Source organism: Ixodes scapularis, unplaced genomic scaffold (assembly GCF_016920785.2).
Source record: "Ixodes scapularis isolate PalLabHiFi unplaced genomic scaffold, ASM1692078v2 PGA_scaffold5__190_contigs__length_132052651, whole genome shotgun sequence".
NCBI lineage: Eukaryota > Metazoa > Arthropoda > Arachnida > Ixodida > Ixodidae > Ixodes > Ixodes scapularis.
In genome coordinates, this window is record NW_024609880.1 from 113,230,202 (window position 1) to 113,248,076 (window position 17,875).

At 43.4% G+C, this 17,875-nt stretch overlaps 1 protein-coding gene across 1 annotated transcript in view; it reads left to right on the plus strand.

Moving 5' to 3' along the window:
- Positions 1 to 17,875, plus strand: part of LOC8027343 (protocadherin-16) — a 223,240-nt gene that overhangs the window by 60,546 nt on the left and 144,819 nt on the right. The window contains exon 2 of the mRNA XM_029968511.4: positions 14,812 to 14,968. Coding sequence (XP_029824371.1) covers positions 14,845 to 14,968 — 124 coding nt within the window. The 5' untranslated portion in view covers positions 14,812 to 14,844. The remainder of the gene's footprint in view (positions 1 to 14,811; positions 14,969 to 17,875) is intronic.

Here is a 17,875-nt window from a genome sequence, read left to right on the forward strand (position 1 = left end):
GATTCACTTGACCTCCTGGGCGCGTTTCCCTTTTATGGTGCCGTTAATCCCACGCGGAGACGGTTTCGTGTATTTATGTACAGAGCTTCTCAATCACTCAGCTCCAGACAGTCGTCTTCACTACTTGACGTGCATTGCAAGACGAGCTGTCGGCAGAGGTTTTGTTGGTGCCTGCCAGCGCAGCAATCTTTGTCAAAGGTTTGAGGACCGCATTGTCTCGATGCAATAGGCGGGCCCAGAGGTCAACTGGGTATCTTGATGATGTTAGGGGCTTTGACAGATGGGTCCGTTTTGTTTTCAATCCCCGTTGGACTCTATTGTGAGTGGATAAATTCCATCGGGCTGACTTCTAACGCTGAGCGAAGACCCTGCGTACGTTCTTCTTTGTTAATTTTACTTGATTCAAGCACATCAATCGCTCCCGATGATTAATCTGGTCGTACGTCTTCCTCTGGTAATTCCTTCAGACATCTCACTCTCACATTATCAAAAACGACAAGAGTGACAACAAAAAACTTACACAGATTTTAGATAGCTTTTGTCGATCACAATACCTTGATTGCCTGTCAGGGCCAATTGTAATGAGGATAGAGCACAATTTAATGTCTTAATATCTGTGGTATGCACCAGCGTTTTGGAAAGTCATATATAAGTTATAACCTAAAACCGGATACGCATTTTGCCCAAAACACAAAGGCGTGATGTGCTCAATCTTGTCTTTGCCAGGGGCGGATCCAGAACTCCATTTGGGGAGGGGGGGGGGGGGGCGGAAATTTTGCAAGGATACTATTCGCCCATTCTTTCTTGTGCACCGGGGGGTCCACCAATGGCAAATTGCCCCCAAGAAAGGGGGAAGGGGGGAGGGTCGACTTTGTTTGCTGGGAGGGGGGGGGGGGGGCGGCTGCCCCCGTCGCACCCCCCCCCCCCCCCCCTTGGATCCGCCACTGGTCTTTGCCGAGACATAATTGCTTATAATATAATTCAGATTGCTGTAAAAAGATCGGGAGGATCAGTCATTTCCGCAATCACTGTCTTCGCTCAGTAATTTATTTGACATGCTTAAGTGATGCGTTTCTTGCACTGTGATTAATTGTTCAATGTCGCATTCTTGAAATGAAAAGGAACATAATCGGTGGCCGAATGTGTTATTAACATACCTCAGCTTAGAGCACAGGCAGCAAAAAACGCTCGTGCTGCCGAACCCAGGCATTTTGTATTCAAACGCCACCCCTTCCCATTTCGATCTGGATGAGCATTGTACCACCGTTCGACCAGGAGCCAGTACTGCAGGATGCACGATAAAGATCCCAGTCTAGCAGTCGCACTCCACTGGCTAAATTTCTTATTTACAGCGCAGACACCAGACGCGCATTCGGGTCAACTTCCCACTGTCTAAACAAAACGCACAACACAACTGTAATATTCCCTTCAAGGTTGTGAAGCTTCTTTTCCTAATGCGCACAATGTATTAGATATTCGTATATAATTTATGAGAATGGTCAGCGTACCTTCCCTGAGTCCTCGAGAGGTCTTCTTCAATTATCGGACAAAGGTATCGTCATTTGCAGCCTCCAGTGCGCAGATGGCTGTCCTAGACCACATTTTACACTATTATCAAATCAATTGTCGTCATAACATAGTTTTTTGCGAACCAGCATTTTTAGTACTACACCAGATCGAAAGTCTTCAGCCAAGAAGTCTAGCTACGCAATTCAATCATTTTTTAGCCGACCTATATATAGGTGACAGATTTTTTTCTTCGAAAATTACCGCAAAACAGCCAAGAATTATTTTTGCCCATGAGGTCGTGGTCACCTTGTAAACGTTAAAGGGAACGAGACGCCGCAAACAAACGCGCTGGGTGTCGCTTTCTGTCGGCCTAGCCAAGCCTAGCAGGGCTCAAGGTCAAAGAGGTCGCAGTGCCCGACCGTGATAAATCTCGACTAGCTAATTGCCGAGGACGAGACAAGGAGACGCGCGCGAGAAAGAACGGCACTCTGTCGTCCTGCTCCTTTATTCCCGGTTAATTTCCCATCACGCGCGATTACGCAAGTGAGGAGCACTAACCTGTTGCAGAACTGGCGGCCGACACCGCTCCAGAATGGCATGTGCCACTGTGCGCATTCTCGTGTGTCAACCGTAAACGGTACGACTTAAAGGAGATAGTCGAGTGGACAAAAAGAATTAATGGTGGAACGTATGTGGTCTGAAAACGCATGTAGGGCATAATCTCGCTGGGAAAGAGACCGCGCAATAAACGATAACGGTTCATAAATGGTTTAAAGGGTCTATTTGGGATCACTCGTTGTCCGTGGAAATAGGTTAAAATTTCAGGCCTTCATTTGTGCCCGTGTTGTTTTTTCTATATAATAATAATAATAATAATAATAATAATAATAATAATAATGTTTACTTACGCGTGTAGTTCACTTCATAGTGAGGCGGGTCTGTCAAAGCCAGACAAAAGGCTTGTTGGACAAGACCCTACAGTTTGTGATAAAAAAGCGTCCCCACACACGTAAGCTTCCAAGCTCAACATACATCACAATATAAACGATTATGGTCACACAAACACATGCACATACACAGCACAGTTAAAAACTTGCACTTTTAGATCGGAGCATTTGCTTCAGTTTGTTTAGTGAGTCCACAGTGTAAACATCGTCCGGTAGGCTATTAAATATATAGGGAACATAAAAATTCCGAATTCTTTTTCCGTAGTTTGTCACAACAAAAGGCATTTCATACCGCTCGGTATGTCGAAGTGATCTAGATAGGACATGAGGTACTCTTAAATTATCACACCAAAAGTGTTTCAATATAACGGTCTGAACCAATAAGGAGTGGAACAATGGCAAGCCCAAGACTGCTATGATCTCTTCTTCAGTTTGCGATATGGAACCATAAACAATGCTTTTAAATATTCCTTTTAAGACTGAGTCTATTTTTTGACCCCATCGTCCTGGGCTGTGACCAAAAATAGTTATTCCGTAACGCAAAACACTGTATGCCAAAGCGTGAGCTATTGTCTTTTTCGTTGAATAAGGTATTAAAGATCTGGTATTGTACAGTAAACAAGATACATTTCTCAGTCGTTTACAAAGTTTTGACAGATGAGAATTCTACGACAAATCACTTTCGAATTGAATTCCTAAATATTTAACTTGATCTACATAAGATATGGGACAACAGTTACAAGATGTACAAAGAGAGGTATGCATATATATAGGATGATTGGGCGTTAACATCTTAAGAGGATAACGAAAGCAGACGAGCTGAGTTTGAGATGCATTTATCGTAAGACAATTTGTCTTAAACCAGTCATTAAGTTGACAAGTGTCCTCTTGGAGTAATGCGATTGCTACAGGATAATCAAGATGTTTTGAAAGCAACACTGTGTCATCCGCATATTCGAACAATTTACATGTTGAAACTGAGTTAGACATATCGTTTACAAAAATGTTAAAAAGAAGAGGTGACAAAACAGAACTCTGGGGAACCCCAGCCTTTAAGGTAGCTCGGGAGCTTCGACTATTACCTATAGAAACTAGCTGTGTCCTCTCAGTTAAAAAGTTCCGGAGAAGAGAAAGAAATGGGCCGCGGAATCCAATGTTTTGCAGTTTTGTTAGTAAAATATTGTGACTCGCTGAATCGAACGCCTTTGCTATATCAATAAAAAGTGCGCAAGCAATCTGATGCCTCTCGAAGGCTAGATGCAATTCATCTGCAAAATCTTCCAAAAGTGGCTGTGTCCCACGTCCGTAGACAAACCCATATTGACTGGGCGACAGAATATTCAAGTGATCAAGAAAGGCCGTCATAGTTTGAAAAATATGTTTTTCTAAGATTTGGACAATACAGGGCAAAACGGAAATTGGTCGATAATTGTCAAGTTTTTTATGCTCTCCCCCCTTAAATACGGGCTTCACTAGCGCACTTTTCAAATCAACCGGGATCATTCCGGAGGAAATGAAACCATTTAACATGTGAAGGAGCACAAGTTTTATAGACTCATAATTTCGGCGCAGATCATTTGCACTAATACCATCAATACCGGGCGCCTTGTTAGTTTTGAAACTAAAAAGCAAAGTGCGTAGATCATGTTCAGACATTTCGGGAAGGAATGCCGAGGAAACATTATAATCAAGAAAATCTGCCGTGAACATAGTATCATCCCGAGCTACTCCAGAAAATTTAGCAAAGAACATATTGAAATCCTCTACTAGTTTTGTCGTATTGTTACTAAACACTTTCTCGAGGGAGGCATCTATCGATCTCTTTACACCCGTGCCTCGTAATTGATTTATTAAACTCCAAGTAATTGAAATATTTGACCTTGCTTTAAAAAACTTATCTCGAAAATATTTCCTTTTTGCTGATCGAATAAGCGCGGTTACACGGTTTCGCATACTATGGAATTCTTTTTTCAAGTTTGTATTGGTTGGAGATCGCCGACATCTAGCCCAAAGAACATCTTTGCAGCGGATAGCTGACAAAATGTCACTCGTTAACCATTCTTGTTCGCTACGACGTCGCCTCAGGGTGATAACCTTTTTAGATTTGTCCTTGAAGTAGTCAAATATATCTCTAAACCTACAGTACACTTCATCAAAGTCTTGAATAGAGAGTAAACTATTCCAATCATAGGTTTTAACCAAATTATCAAATCTAATTTTATCAGTTATTTCCAGTGTTTTTGTTATCGGTATTGTTGATTTCATCGTGAGTTGGGAGGCAAGTTGACACGCCACAAAGTAGTGGTCGGCTAATTTTTTCTCTATTACGGCCGATTTTGCGACAGCATTCGGAGCGCGTATGCTTATATGATCCAGACATGAGGCCACAAGGTGATTATCCAAGAGTTCTTCTCGAGTTGGAGCTAAAATCAGTTCCTCCAGACGAAAATGCGCTAAAAGATTCAGATAGTCACATACAATAGACTTGGCGGGTTGAAGCGTATCAATGTTGAAATCACCCACTAAACAGATATCGACAGACTGAAAATTGCCAAGTGTATTTTTTAGTTCTTCTAAAAATCTTAAAGGATTAACTGAAGGAGGTCTGTAAAAAGCTAATAAAATCAAGGACCACTTATCATTCCATAGCCTCATAATAATAATAATAATAATAATAATAATAAATTTTTATTGGAACACGCATTTAACAAGGCAGATACACGGGCCTGTCAAAGCCAGAAGCGGCTTGTGGGACAGCACCCTACAATTCATGCTTGAAAAAGTCCCCACAAGCAAGAAGTTCACAGCTCAAATTCAATTACAGATGCAGAACAATGTAGGTGATGATGGTCATTCCAACATATGCAAACAGAAACATGCAGTCACAACTTCTTCCTAATACCTTGAAGTGATTCTTTCAATTTTTTTAAAGAGTCCACAGCATAGATATCATCTGGTAAATTGTTGAAAATAAATGGAACGTAAAAATTTCGCACTCTTTTTCCGTACTTTGTTTCTACGAAAGGCACTTCAAACCGCTCAACACGCCGAAGAGGTCTACATAAGACACGAGGTACCTTAAAAGTATCGCTCCAGAAGTATTTTAGAACAACCGTTTGTACAAGTAAAGGATAAAAAAAGGCAAACCCAAGCATGTTAGCATTTCTTCTTCCGTTTGTGACGTTGCACCGTACATTATGCTTTTAAATATTCCTTTTAAAACTGAGTCAATTTTTTTGCCCCATAGTCCTGGGCTGTGATTAAAAATAGTTATTCCGTAGCGTAATACACTGTATGCTAAAGCGTGAGTTATTGTCTTTTTGGTTGAAATGGGTATTAGAGATTTGGCATTATACAGAAAACAGGATACTTTTCGCAGTTTTCTACAAAGTTGGGATAAATGGGCTTTCCACGACAAGTCACTCTCAAATTGTATTCCTAGATAGTTAACTTCATCAACATAAGACACAGGACGACAGTCGCAAGGTGTACACCGAGATGTATGCATATAAAGTGGATAATCGGTAGTTATAAGTTTAAGTGGGTTATGAAAGCAAACAAGCTTAGTTTTATGTATATTGATCGTGAGACAATTAGCTCTAAACCAGTCATGTAGGTGACAAGTGTCGTCTTGGAGTAAAGTGATTCCTGCAACATAATCAAGGTGTTGCGATAGCAATACCGTGTCATCAGCGTATTGAAATAATTTACATGAGGAAACTGCCCTGGACATATCGTTTACAAAATAATAATAATAATAATAATAATAATATTTATTGTGTGTTCAACAGCCAGGAGACTTTTTGTTGAAACACGAGGGAAATACTGAGACAAAGAATAAACAAGAAAGGGAAATGAAGGCGTGAAGAGGCATAAAAAGCGACACGAAGACGATATTACAAAATAAGTGGAGACAAACATTAACGCAGATAGATACACATCCAATCAGTCCACAGAAGGACATTCACTAATTTCCTCTAAAAACAACTGTGGCCAAAAAAAAAGAAATCAAGAGCACCATCAATCGCGTTACAATAGCCTTAGTGACGCGCGAAGACCTGAAATGCTGTCGTTGAATATGTCTAGTATTTCGGCGAAGTCATTGTACTTCAGTTGCATGCGGGTAACAGGGTTCAACATATTTGCCGCGGGGGGATAAAATCTGCTGCTAGACACAGTGCTGTGTGGCGCACGCAACGATATAGATGATAAAATCTCAGAAGAATCAATCATGCCGTGTAAACATCTGAAGAGAAATGAAATGTCAGCAGAGAGCGTGCGGTGATACAAAGATTCGATGTGGTAGTGGCTACAGGCAATGGAGTAACTGTATGGCTGGTTTTGCAAGTATTGGTAGTTAAGAATGTAGGCGAATTTCGTTTGAACACGGCCAAGTAAAGTTTCATTCGATCTCGCCAACCCGTTCTAGACTACACATGCGTATTCCAAGCGGGATCGGCAAAGACTTTTAAAGAGTGTGATAAGTACAAAAGGCTGCAAGAATTCACTCGTTATGCGGCTGATCATCCCTAGTGTCCTCATAGCAGTAACAAATGTTGTCTCTACACGAGAGTGAAACTTTCGATTTGAGTCGATGTAAACACTCAGATCTCGGATTGTTTCTGTGCGTGCAAAAATAATAATAATAATCAATCAATCAATCAATCAATCAATCTTTATTATACAGTGCCCAGGAACAACCCTGAGGTCTTGGTGCTGGTACACTGGTGGATAAAAAAAAAAAAAAAAAAACACACTATACACATCTCCGCAGAAAATAAGATACATTTTTAGCATAATACTAGGCAGTGCACGAGTAATTAGTACAATGAAATAAAAACGAGGCAGTTACAGTAGAGACGGAACACAAGACCGAAGGACAACAAGTGCACCACCAGAAAACACGACATGGAGATGACGACATTCAGACATAACAAAGCAATTCAGCAATGCTCATCCTGCACGGGCAAGTTTTTAATAGAAAGGACAAACGTCCTGTAGCAAGGGTTGAAAATATCAAGTTTTTCAGAGTAATGATTCAAACGCTGAGCCATTCTCACAATTGGGTTTACCGGACTAAACATTCTAGAAACATAAAAAGATGACAGAAGACGAGTAGGCACACGTGGGACCCTAAGGCACAGTTCAGATAACAGGCTCGGAGAATTGATGAGTCCATGCAGCGTTTTAAACAAAAATAGTAAGTCCGCGTTCTCCCGACGCCGGTGCAAGCTAAGCAAACCAACACGCTCTAACGCAGACTCATATGTTAAACAGTGAACATCCTCCTTTATGTAGCGATGTTTAAAGATAGAAACAAACTTTTTTTGCACACGTTCGATCTCCAAGGAGTGACTTTTAGAAATTCCATTCCAAACAACTGAGGCATATTCTAACTGTGACCTGGATAGCGAGCAGTATAACGTGATAAAAGCCGTCGGGTTTTTGAACTCCCTGGTTAAGCGAGAGGCAACACCCAACATTCGCAAAGACGAGTTAACCAGTTTACCAACGTGATCAGAGAAACGCAACCCAGAATCAACCAAGACTCCGAGATCTTTCATTACACTTACTCGAGACATAATATAATAATAATAATAATAATAATAATAATAATAATAATAATAATAATAATAATAATAATACTTTATTTTTCTGGTAGTGACCACAAACGGCCATATACCGTAAGTCTTCTTATTGCAACACCCTGAACAGTACACATGACATAGTACCGCTGCAAGAGAATACTTTTTATATCAAAAATAACTAAATTTGGAATACCCTAACTCTAACGAATTCAGTGCTGCATGACATCCGCAAGTTCCTCTTACACTTATTGAAGTCTCTTGCAGGGTGCTCTATCACACTTCATCCTAGGTCACTTCAACCCACTCCCGGGACATCCTATTCCGGACACTTTGTGGGCATTTCATTCCAAGATGGTTTATCAAAGGACGTTTTATCCCAGGAACATTCCATACCACGACATTTCATTGCAGAAGAGCTTACACAGCTTCTTTCTAGAGTCATTTTAGGGCGTACTTTATCAGTTCATACAGTCCTTTCCATCTCTGAACAGTTCATTCCGGAAACTTTAAGTCATTTCATAGCAATAAATGTTCTCCCATGGACATCGGAACACCCCGCTGTTCTATAAAGCATAATCTTCACTTTAAACGTCAATTTTCTAAGTTGGCTTGACTCGATCTCCCCAGGCGGTTTACACGTGACATCAATCGACAATATTCTTTTTAGCTGTAGGCTACAGTTCTGGAAAGAATGAAAACTGACCATTTTAACAACGCTTTAATCCGGAGTAAGTCTGATACAAAGGTGTGTAAGGGTAGAGATAGGAGAAGAAACAAAGAAAGACCCCCAAGAGGACAAGTCCAATACTGACGCGCGTAAAATTCCGGGTCACCCCTAAAGGCACCAAGGCAGACCTCGAGGTGACACCTGTGTAGTGGGACGTATTCTCCTCAAGAAGCTACGTATTTGATGGAGTGCATAAATAAGCTCTCTCATATCACGCGTATAGCGGCTCGCAGCCACAACAAGGTGCACCAAACTATTCTGATATGAAATGTCTGAGCTAGTGATTCGAGTCTACGTATTACGTGCCCAATAACATTGCATGCCCGGGAGAACAAAACCTGCCTTGGGATGAACAGACGTTTGTATTACGGGTGAGCGATTAACTGCCTTGGCGCTAAATTAATTTGGTATAACGTGTTTGGATTAAACGCCTTGGGATGGAAGTGTCCTGGAATGAAGCGTGGCAGAACCTGTCCAAAGTATTAAATATCCTGGTAGAGACCTGGGATGAAACGCCTTGGGATGAGATATCCTTGGTATGAAGTGTCCAGAATGGACTCTTACGGAATGAAGAATGGGAACACACTGAAGCGCACCACATCAGCTCGACTGTGGGTGAAAAACCTTATCATCTGCCAGGATCCACTGCTTTGACGCTGCTAAAAAAAATATAAAAAATGTAAACTTGCTGTCAGCACGCGCTCAACAAAATTACGCACTACTATATGGCGGACAGTGATTACAACTGTTATGTTACAACGATCAAAAACTTTGTCACGGGGCGCGTCAAGGGGACATCCAGATGGCTTTGCACTTTGCGATGCCCTTGGTCTACTTTAGGAATAAAAAAGACACCCTTGTGAATACTGAAGCCGCTGTTGTGAAATTGCTTTCATATGTTTCCTTGTGGTCAAATACTTTACAAACTTAGCCGTTTTGATCTACTGTGCGCCTATAGTTGCAATGGACCTGCGTTCATTCTCAATACGTCTTTCCAAAATCTAAATGCAATTTTTGTTGCTGCTTTCTTTTGCCCTTCCTGTTACATCATATAGCTTTGTCCACGCAAGGAGCACTACCACCGGGCTGAACCACCACAACAATAATCCCAACCGAAAGACAGGTGTCGGCCAAGGGAACTGCCCACAACTTCAGAAAGCGACCAAACAAAAGAACAATAGACCAGGCCGGCGAAAAGCACAAAAGCGGTTGGCAAGGGCCAGAAACGGCTCCCCGACTGGCTAGGCAAAAGGTATATCTCGCTGTCCATCGCCAACTCGACGTAACTGAAGGACCAAGCTCGAAGCCCCCTCCTAACGAAGCAGTCCATAATTAGAGCCCGGCCGTCAGCTGGTCAGCGGGAGACCAGGTACATTCGTCTAAGACAATGCCCCGCTTCGTGTCTGGGTTTTGTAATGCCCGGTCGGCCCAGTTATGGCTTTCTGGTCGCCTGCTTACTCCGCGTCGGTCTCCTTTCGGCGATATGGCGTCAGGCTTCTTGTTGTGGAGCAAGTTTATCTTTGTATCCTGGAACAGTAAAAACCGTGTTCGGGACTTTGGGTCACAGGATCTATATTTTGCTTGCCGTGGCAAAGATATGGTATGACCAGTTCATTCGGAGCAACTTCTTAAGCCTCTACGGTTGTGAACAAAGGAACCTAGAACCCGCTAGTGCCATTCTTTTGTTTTCTTTTTGGGTTCGAGATAGCGGCTGTGAGGATTTAAAACAAAACAGACATGCGGGGTTGTTTTGTCTATTTTTTGTAGTCATGCGCAGACGTACAGGCATAAACAAATAGGCACGAGCGCACGCGCACGACACACAGACATATAACGGTACAAACACAGACGTAGTCTACGTAGAGCTTCAATCTAGCTTGGGCATGTGAAACGAGAAGTCTGTGATAGAAAAAAACAGCCCATAACTTCCTTCTTCTTGTTCTTCTTCTTCTTTTTTTGTTCTTGATTGTTTTTAGAGTTCTTACTGCACATGAGGTACGTAAGACATGAATAAAGTGCTGTAAATGAACTCAAAATGTTTCATATGGGCGGTTTTCAGCATTTTCATTTGCTTTCTCAATCATTGTTTTCCGAAACTTATGCGTAGGTATAAGGTAATCGTCCGTGGTAAAAGAAAGTAATCGTAAAACTTGCTCACACACACACACACAAAAAAAAGACGCTTGCAGCTGAAAACGTAAATAGAATTTTTTTTTCATTAGATTTTATTGTTCAGTTTTAGAATAAAATATCGAGCCACTTTCATAAGCGGTCGTTAGTCGAAAAGAGCCGGATGCGACATCTGTACCAAAGTTTATTTGTAGGACAACGTACTTACCTATCTTGCTCTGAAATATATTCTCAGCAGGAATGCGTGAATTTGTTTTATTTTATATCACCCAGTTCAGTCATATTGTTGCGCACTAGACATTCACTGCAAGCTGTCCCCTTACCGAGAATCGACAACGTTGGTCCTCCAACTCCACCAAATATATGTTCAGAGTCCAACGTTCTGTGCTCCCTTGAGGTGATAAGAGACGGAGTCCGCCTGCGGTCATCACGATGCCCAGAACCAGACATGTACACGTCACTGCAATAGAGTAACGAAATACCGTTGTCCGCTTGTCACCCAAAGAGTAACGTACGTTAGTTCTTTTTCCGATTCAAATTTCACGCGTTGCCTCAGCTTAAAAGTAACGCGTTTTTTTTTTCTTGTTATGCTGAATGTGTCATTTTTATTCATTAATTTATTTATTTATTTATTGCGCCTGCCAACAGCCATGGGCCTCTAACGGTAGTGTACCAAAAATATTCACTACACGAATCTCCAAAAACACATTATAACGAGAGTGGAACGCTCTTGAACGACAAAGGGTTATCATTGATAATGTCAAGAAACGACGTGTCAAGATAATTAAAGAAGTTTGGAATGCGAACTAGAGGAGACAAACAGTACACGGGGTTAATTGAGAATGGGCGATTGCAGCGGAAAGTGTCTCACGAAAACGATAATCTCGGTGTGAGATATGATAATTGAGCGGTTATAATATGCTTGCTTTGTCTTCGTTACTAATACCTTGCTTTTTTAGCGCGTTCATTGAAGGATAAGCGTGGCTATACTGACATGGTTGTTCGTATCTTCTTATAGCGTACCTAGCGTTTTCTCCCGTTCTAATTACAGGTGCGAGCTGGGGTGAGAATCAGGTTGAGTACTTCTGTTGCGCACGTTTCCCTCCACAAGTATACCTACCTAAATACCGTTACTCCTTGCTTCACCGAAAAGTAACGAAAATGCGTTACGGTGTTCCTTCTCCTAAAAAGCAAATAGGCCGTTACTTTGTTACCCAAAAAGGTAACTAGGTACATGCAACGCCTTTCCTTCAGCGCGTTACGTGCATGTCTGCCCGTAGCTGGCACGCCCTTCGCGATCCGAGAACCAGTCGAGAATTCTCAAAGGTGTACTCCGGCGTTTTCTTCGTAGTCCCCGATTTGCCTGAAATTTTGCTAAACCCACCAACGAACACCGCTGAAATAGTAACCCAAATATTGGGCTAAAATAAATTATTTTTGGCGAAGTTACGGAATTTACAACTTTGGTTCTCAGCGCGTGTTTCAAAGTGAAAGTCTCTACTGGGCAACATTGAAAAAGTGACGTCGTCAGCGGAAGGCAGGGGTTAATTTTTTGTAGTGTAGACTTTGTTCCAAACTGATTACGAGAAGTTTCATGGTGGAAAATGAATGTTTTGGAAGCTCGCTCCAGCATCCGCGCGGCAGCACGAAACTAATGCTCGGCATAGAATTCATTTTTAGGCTGCCCGCTCGACCTGCAAGCCTGCCTTCCCGTGACGTCACGGCACTGAAAAGCGCGCATATATTTGAATATTGGTTTTGGCATCATTTTCACGTGCCGATTTCACAATAACTATTCTGAATTCCGCGATACTAAATAGCATACCAAAAAGGGTATAGGCCGGTGATTCCGAAAATATAGTATAGTTGGGGTTCCTAAGAAAAAAAGGCGCCGGAGTAGCCCTCTTTTCAAGGTCAACACAATGCATCGAGTGTTATTTCTTTATCCTCTTGGGACGCCAATGAACAGAAACCTAACTTAAGTTCACAAAACAGAAGACTCAAAAAGTAGTCTATACTTCATACTTCGTAAGCGATTATTTCTTATATGAATACGCTCCTGATCCAGGCCAATCCGACCAATTTTAGATGGCACAATTATCGCCCGATCTCCGATGCTTCTCTAAAGTAGCCTTGTTTCCCCCAACCCCGGACGGCTCGCCCAATTCCGCGCAGAATTAAGGAAACTCCGCGAACGGCCGAAATTAGACCGCAATCGAGTCATAAACAAAAGGCCGAACCGCAGAAGATATGCCGACAGCTCCACGGCGGCACGGGTGCAACGAAGCGCTATAGTGCGTGCCCGCACAGACGGCGATTGTCCTGCGAAGCGGACAGGCGTAGTTGAACGAAGAAACGGCCCCCCAGCGAATAATGATGGGTGAGCCGATAATATCGAGTTCGATCCTGCTCGGGCCCAGCGCCTGAAGATAGCGGTCAGGCACGTGACGATGCGCTCGGAGCGTATCTACTCCACTTTGTCCCGTTCGAAGGAGCGTTCGACGCCGTCTAACTTCAAAATTGGGCGATTAGAAACGCCGTCTTTAAATATCAAAATAAACAAAAATAAAAAAGTAAAAATCGCTGGTGTCCACCGCAACATGGAACTCGTGATCTTCCAATCGCTCCGTGTTTCCGCCGACAGCGCGGTGTTCTTTTACGTCAACTAATTAATGAAGCTGTTGCGCGTGGCCTCCTTGCGTTTATAGCTCCATTTACTGGAACTTCAGATGGGATGGTTTAATTAAAAAAAGATATTTAAGCGTGTCTTAATCCTACGGGAAAAGTTGCTAGCGACAAAGTAGACAGGGCAAAGAGGCCTGCATGTGTTTTATAATTGTTTAATTATCATTATCGAATATTGACAATTAATTAGCGGGGGTTACTAAATGTTGCTACATTTACTGAGAGGTAAGTTAGATAAACTTAGCGGCTGTGTTACGGTTTTTGTGCCGCTCTTTTTTAATGTCAAGAGCCCTGTGCTAAAACGCAGTTGAATGTCGGTAGGTTTTCTTTAATGAAGCATTATGAAGATTATGCCGGCTTCACGCGCTTCGTGGGAGCTGAAATCCTTGTACTACTTTTAGGGGTCTGAACCAGCATAACCGAGCTGTGTTTGGAAATTTGTGTTTGTCCTTTGTCCCGCTTGTTCCTTTTCTCCTGAGATTATTATTGTCATTCTTGTTCAGCTCGTTTGCACCTTTACATTAATTGCATCGTCATAATGGACAAGCATGTTTTTGTTTGCCGGTGTGTATAAACTATTCATCCTTTGACAGGCCCAAGTTTGCACTCTAGATTAGTCTGATTCTTTTAGGAGAATTCCGTTGGATATAGATTTGTTTGTCTAACTTGCTTAGAAGGAAGCATATCTAAAGATGTACAGCATCGATATAAATTATCGCGGTCCTTATACTACTTCGCCTTCTGCTATGCTTGTGGAGGCTTCGATTTAAAGGGTTCGCTCCTACCACGCCCGCCATATCTTAGATCTTCTTCTGTTCACCGGTGAGAACCTCACATTCATGGCGTCGATCGAACTAGTTAAGAGCCATTAGTCCAGACACGTCTGTACTCCAGATACGTGGAAAAGCGCTCCTAGAACGTGCGTCCTTCTTTTGATTCCAAGACGCATGTCGGCCCGAAGCGGTGAACATGCATACACGGTTTACCACAATGAAGTTCATCAACTCGCTTTCATCCAAACGGTTTGTCCGTGGTATACAGAGCAGCATAAACGTTTTCCCACGCAGTAGACCCCAATTTCGCTCAATTAGCCGAGCACGTTTTCACCGGCGCGATCGACTCGGCGCCACCAAGCACAAAGCGCGAGCTCATTTGCCGTCTCCTCGCTGCCGCGGACCGCAACAATAAGCGCCCGTTTTTTTTTCCTCTGCTCCTCCTTTCACAGGTGTGCCGCGGGTGGAAGTGGAGCGGCGGCGTCATGGCGGCGACTTCCGGCCCACGCACAAAATGGCGGAAGTGGGACTTCCGCTTCCTCGGAGTCGGCTGGCTCATGCTTCACGTGGTGACCACCGCCGCGGCCACGGCCCAGTCCCTCGCCCAAGGTGAGACGACTTCTGAAAGCAGGCTTGACCCTCGTTCACACTGCTATTACATCATACGAAATGACAATTTGCAGAAAGTGTCTGGGGCATGTTCCTTCCTTGTACGATGGACCTGGCACATTGCTGATACAAAACACTGTCCGCAAACACGTTCTAAACATACATAACGTGCTTCGAACATGCCTGAGGCTTATCTGCGGATAAATTTGCCATCATGTCTCCGGAGAAACTCCGTGTCTTTTGTATGGTGTATGGACAATGGAAAATGTGCGTGGACTGATCAACAACACAAGCTACTCTCGGGGGGTCGGGGTGGGGGGGGGGGGGGGGGGGGGGAGGGAGGGGGAGGAGGAAACACGCTAACAGCGCCTCACTAAAAAATAGAAAGAAAAGTGGAATTGAGGGTTTTCCTTAAGTCTGAGTGGAATGTCACCTTCCATTCCGAAGATGCCCAGAAGCGTGTTGTTTACAAGAACGGCCTCAGGGCTCCGCCATCTTGCTGCTGGTGTGGGTAGGTCGTCTGATAGTCAAGCATATGCTGAGGCGTACCCACTGTGTCAGCAATTCTTGATTATCAGACGATCTGCTCACGCTAGAAGCAAGATGGCGGCGCCCAGAGGCCGTGCTTGCGAACGTCTATGGAGTCTCTGATAACTTAAGAGAGGCAGGGCGTGGTGAGTCCCGAACATCTTATCTCTTTGCAACCAATCAGCTTGCGGGATCAGAAGATAAGAACACTGCAGAACCAATCAGGAAGCAGGAAGCGTGAACATCATTAGCCGCGCCCGGCGTTTCTTAAGTTATCAGTGACTATGGTCCCAGGGCAGTGAAGGAGGCGTCTCGGTCGGCTGCTAGTCAGCGTGACTGGTGGCCAAAAAGGGGAACTTTTGGGAAGGCCAAGTCACCGAGCGTTTGGTCACGAGCGCTAAGTCACTGTTCGGAACGGCGCTCGGAGATTCGAGCTCGAGATCGGGTTCAGTGATCGCGGCCGCGGGCCTTCTCAGAGTTGCGAAAACTCCTCATAAGATGGCCTCACTTGTCAAACCAAACTTCATTGACCGGTTAGTATAACAGCTTCTGCTGGTATACGTGATGTGAATAGTGACTTAATATAGTGACATTAACTACCATATTAAATAGTCTACTACTAAAAAGGAAAGGCAAAATAACTAGTGTAAAATACTTATTTTTCGCGGGCTCAATATTTCGCGATTTAGGTCAAAGTTGGAGTTTTGGAATAATTCGCAAATTCTAATTTTCGCGACACGCTGGGATCGCAATATAGATTTTAATGCTTTTACATTTTGCCGGAATAGTTCACGGGACCTATTTTTCGGAATTGTAGGCGATTCGCGAACTTTGCGAGATTTAGGTCCTCACAAAAATAAAGTCGTTTACAGTATTTTAAAGTGAAGAAACTGCCTTGATTCGCTTCGTCCTGAGTGGTGCTACGCAGAGAAACAATAACATGTATTTTATGAGCCGTTTGTGTGGATATTGTTTTAGGGAGTGCGCCGAATTGTTATTAGTTGTACCAATGTTTTTTAGTAAGAGACATCGGCCACGTACTTCCAAACACTGTTTCCCCTTTGACAGACTCCCGAAGAGAAGATCGAATACTTGGAACCTTAATAAGCGCAGAGGTGGTCACCGAAAAAAAAATGATTACCTTCAATATGTAGGTTATATAAGGCTCTAGAGCAGTCAACGGGACTGTGAATGAGCTGTTCAGTGCGTCATGGTGTTTGTGTTTGTGTTCGTTTCTAATGTAGCTTTGTGAGATGTATTTAGTAGTGCCTTCAAATACCACAGGGATACCATTTGCTGACAAAATCGAAAATAAAAAAAAAATTGTTTGACCGGTTTTTAATGCACAAATGGCATCTTGAGTGTGAAGGGATGATATTTTGGTATATCTAAAATATTTTTTGATTCATATTTATAATGTATTTTGAATACCTTACGAGCGTATTTCGAGTGCGGCCAAAATAATACAGAATAAATACAAAATGAATATTCGTCTTCAATATATTTCAACTTCGTTTGAAGTACGGTCTCTTTTTGCTAAGGGATACCACAACGCAGCACCGATCAATGTAACTTAGAAGAGGACGAATTTCACGCGCAAAGCAAGATCACATCTGACTTACTCAGACTGCACTCATCGTGCACAAAGTGGACGCAGAACATTCCAGAACCGAAACTATCCGTCGCTCAGAGACCCGAGCTCGCATAGCCTCGGCTGGGACTTGGTGCGCGAGCGCTTGTGAGACTAGAGAACATTTTTCCAACTCGCGCGTACGTCACAACGCGGTATCAAACTCAAGGAACTTAATATACACCGACACGCGGGCTTGACGTCACGGAGCTGCGGCGGCGCTGCGATCGCGCCGGAGCCGGGGGGTGTGGGCAAAAGCGCGCACGTTTCGCATGGGCGTCATAGCATTTCAGTATGCCGCGAAGCTGTGTTGCCGTTAATTGCACCGAAATGTACAAGAAAAGTAGCGGAGTGAGTTTCCCCAAGTTCCCGGCAGACTCTGAAAGGCATAGAAGGTGGATAATATCCGTGGATCGAAAAGAATGGTCGCCTCGCGCGAACGACCGTTTGTGCGGCAAACACTTTCTTGGAGGCAAGTGCGGCTTCCATTTCAATCTCCGTCCCGAGGCTTGCATATGTGCAGGGAAACCGTTGTCTGATCGAGACCACCCGGATTTTGTTTCCACGGTGTTCGCGCACAACGCACCCGGGCACCCCCCAAGCGCTCGTCGGAGGCTCGCTACGCCCGTGCTACCGAGCAGAAGGGGATCGACGACAGAACGGCAGTGTTGTAGGCGTTACCAAGAAAAAAGTAACGAAATACGTTACTCGTTACTTGCAAATAAAAGGTACGCGTTACTGAGCTACAT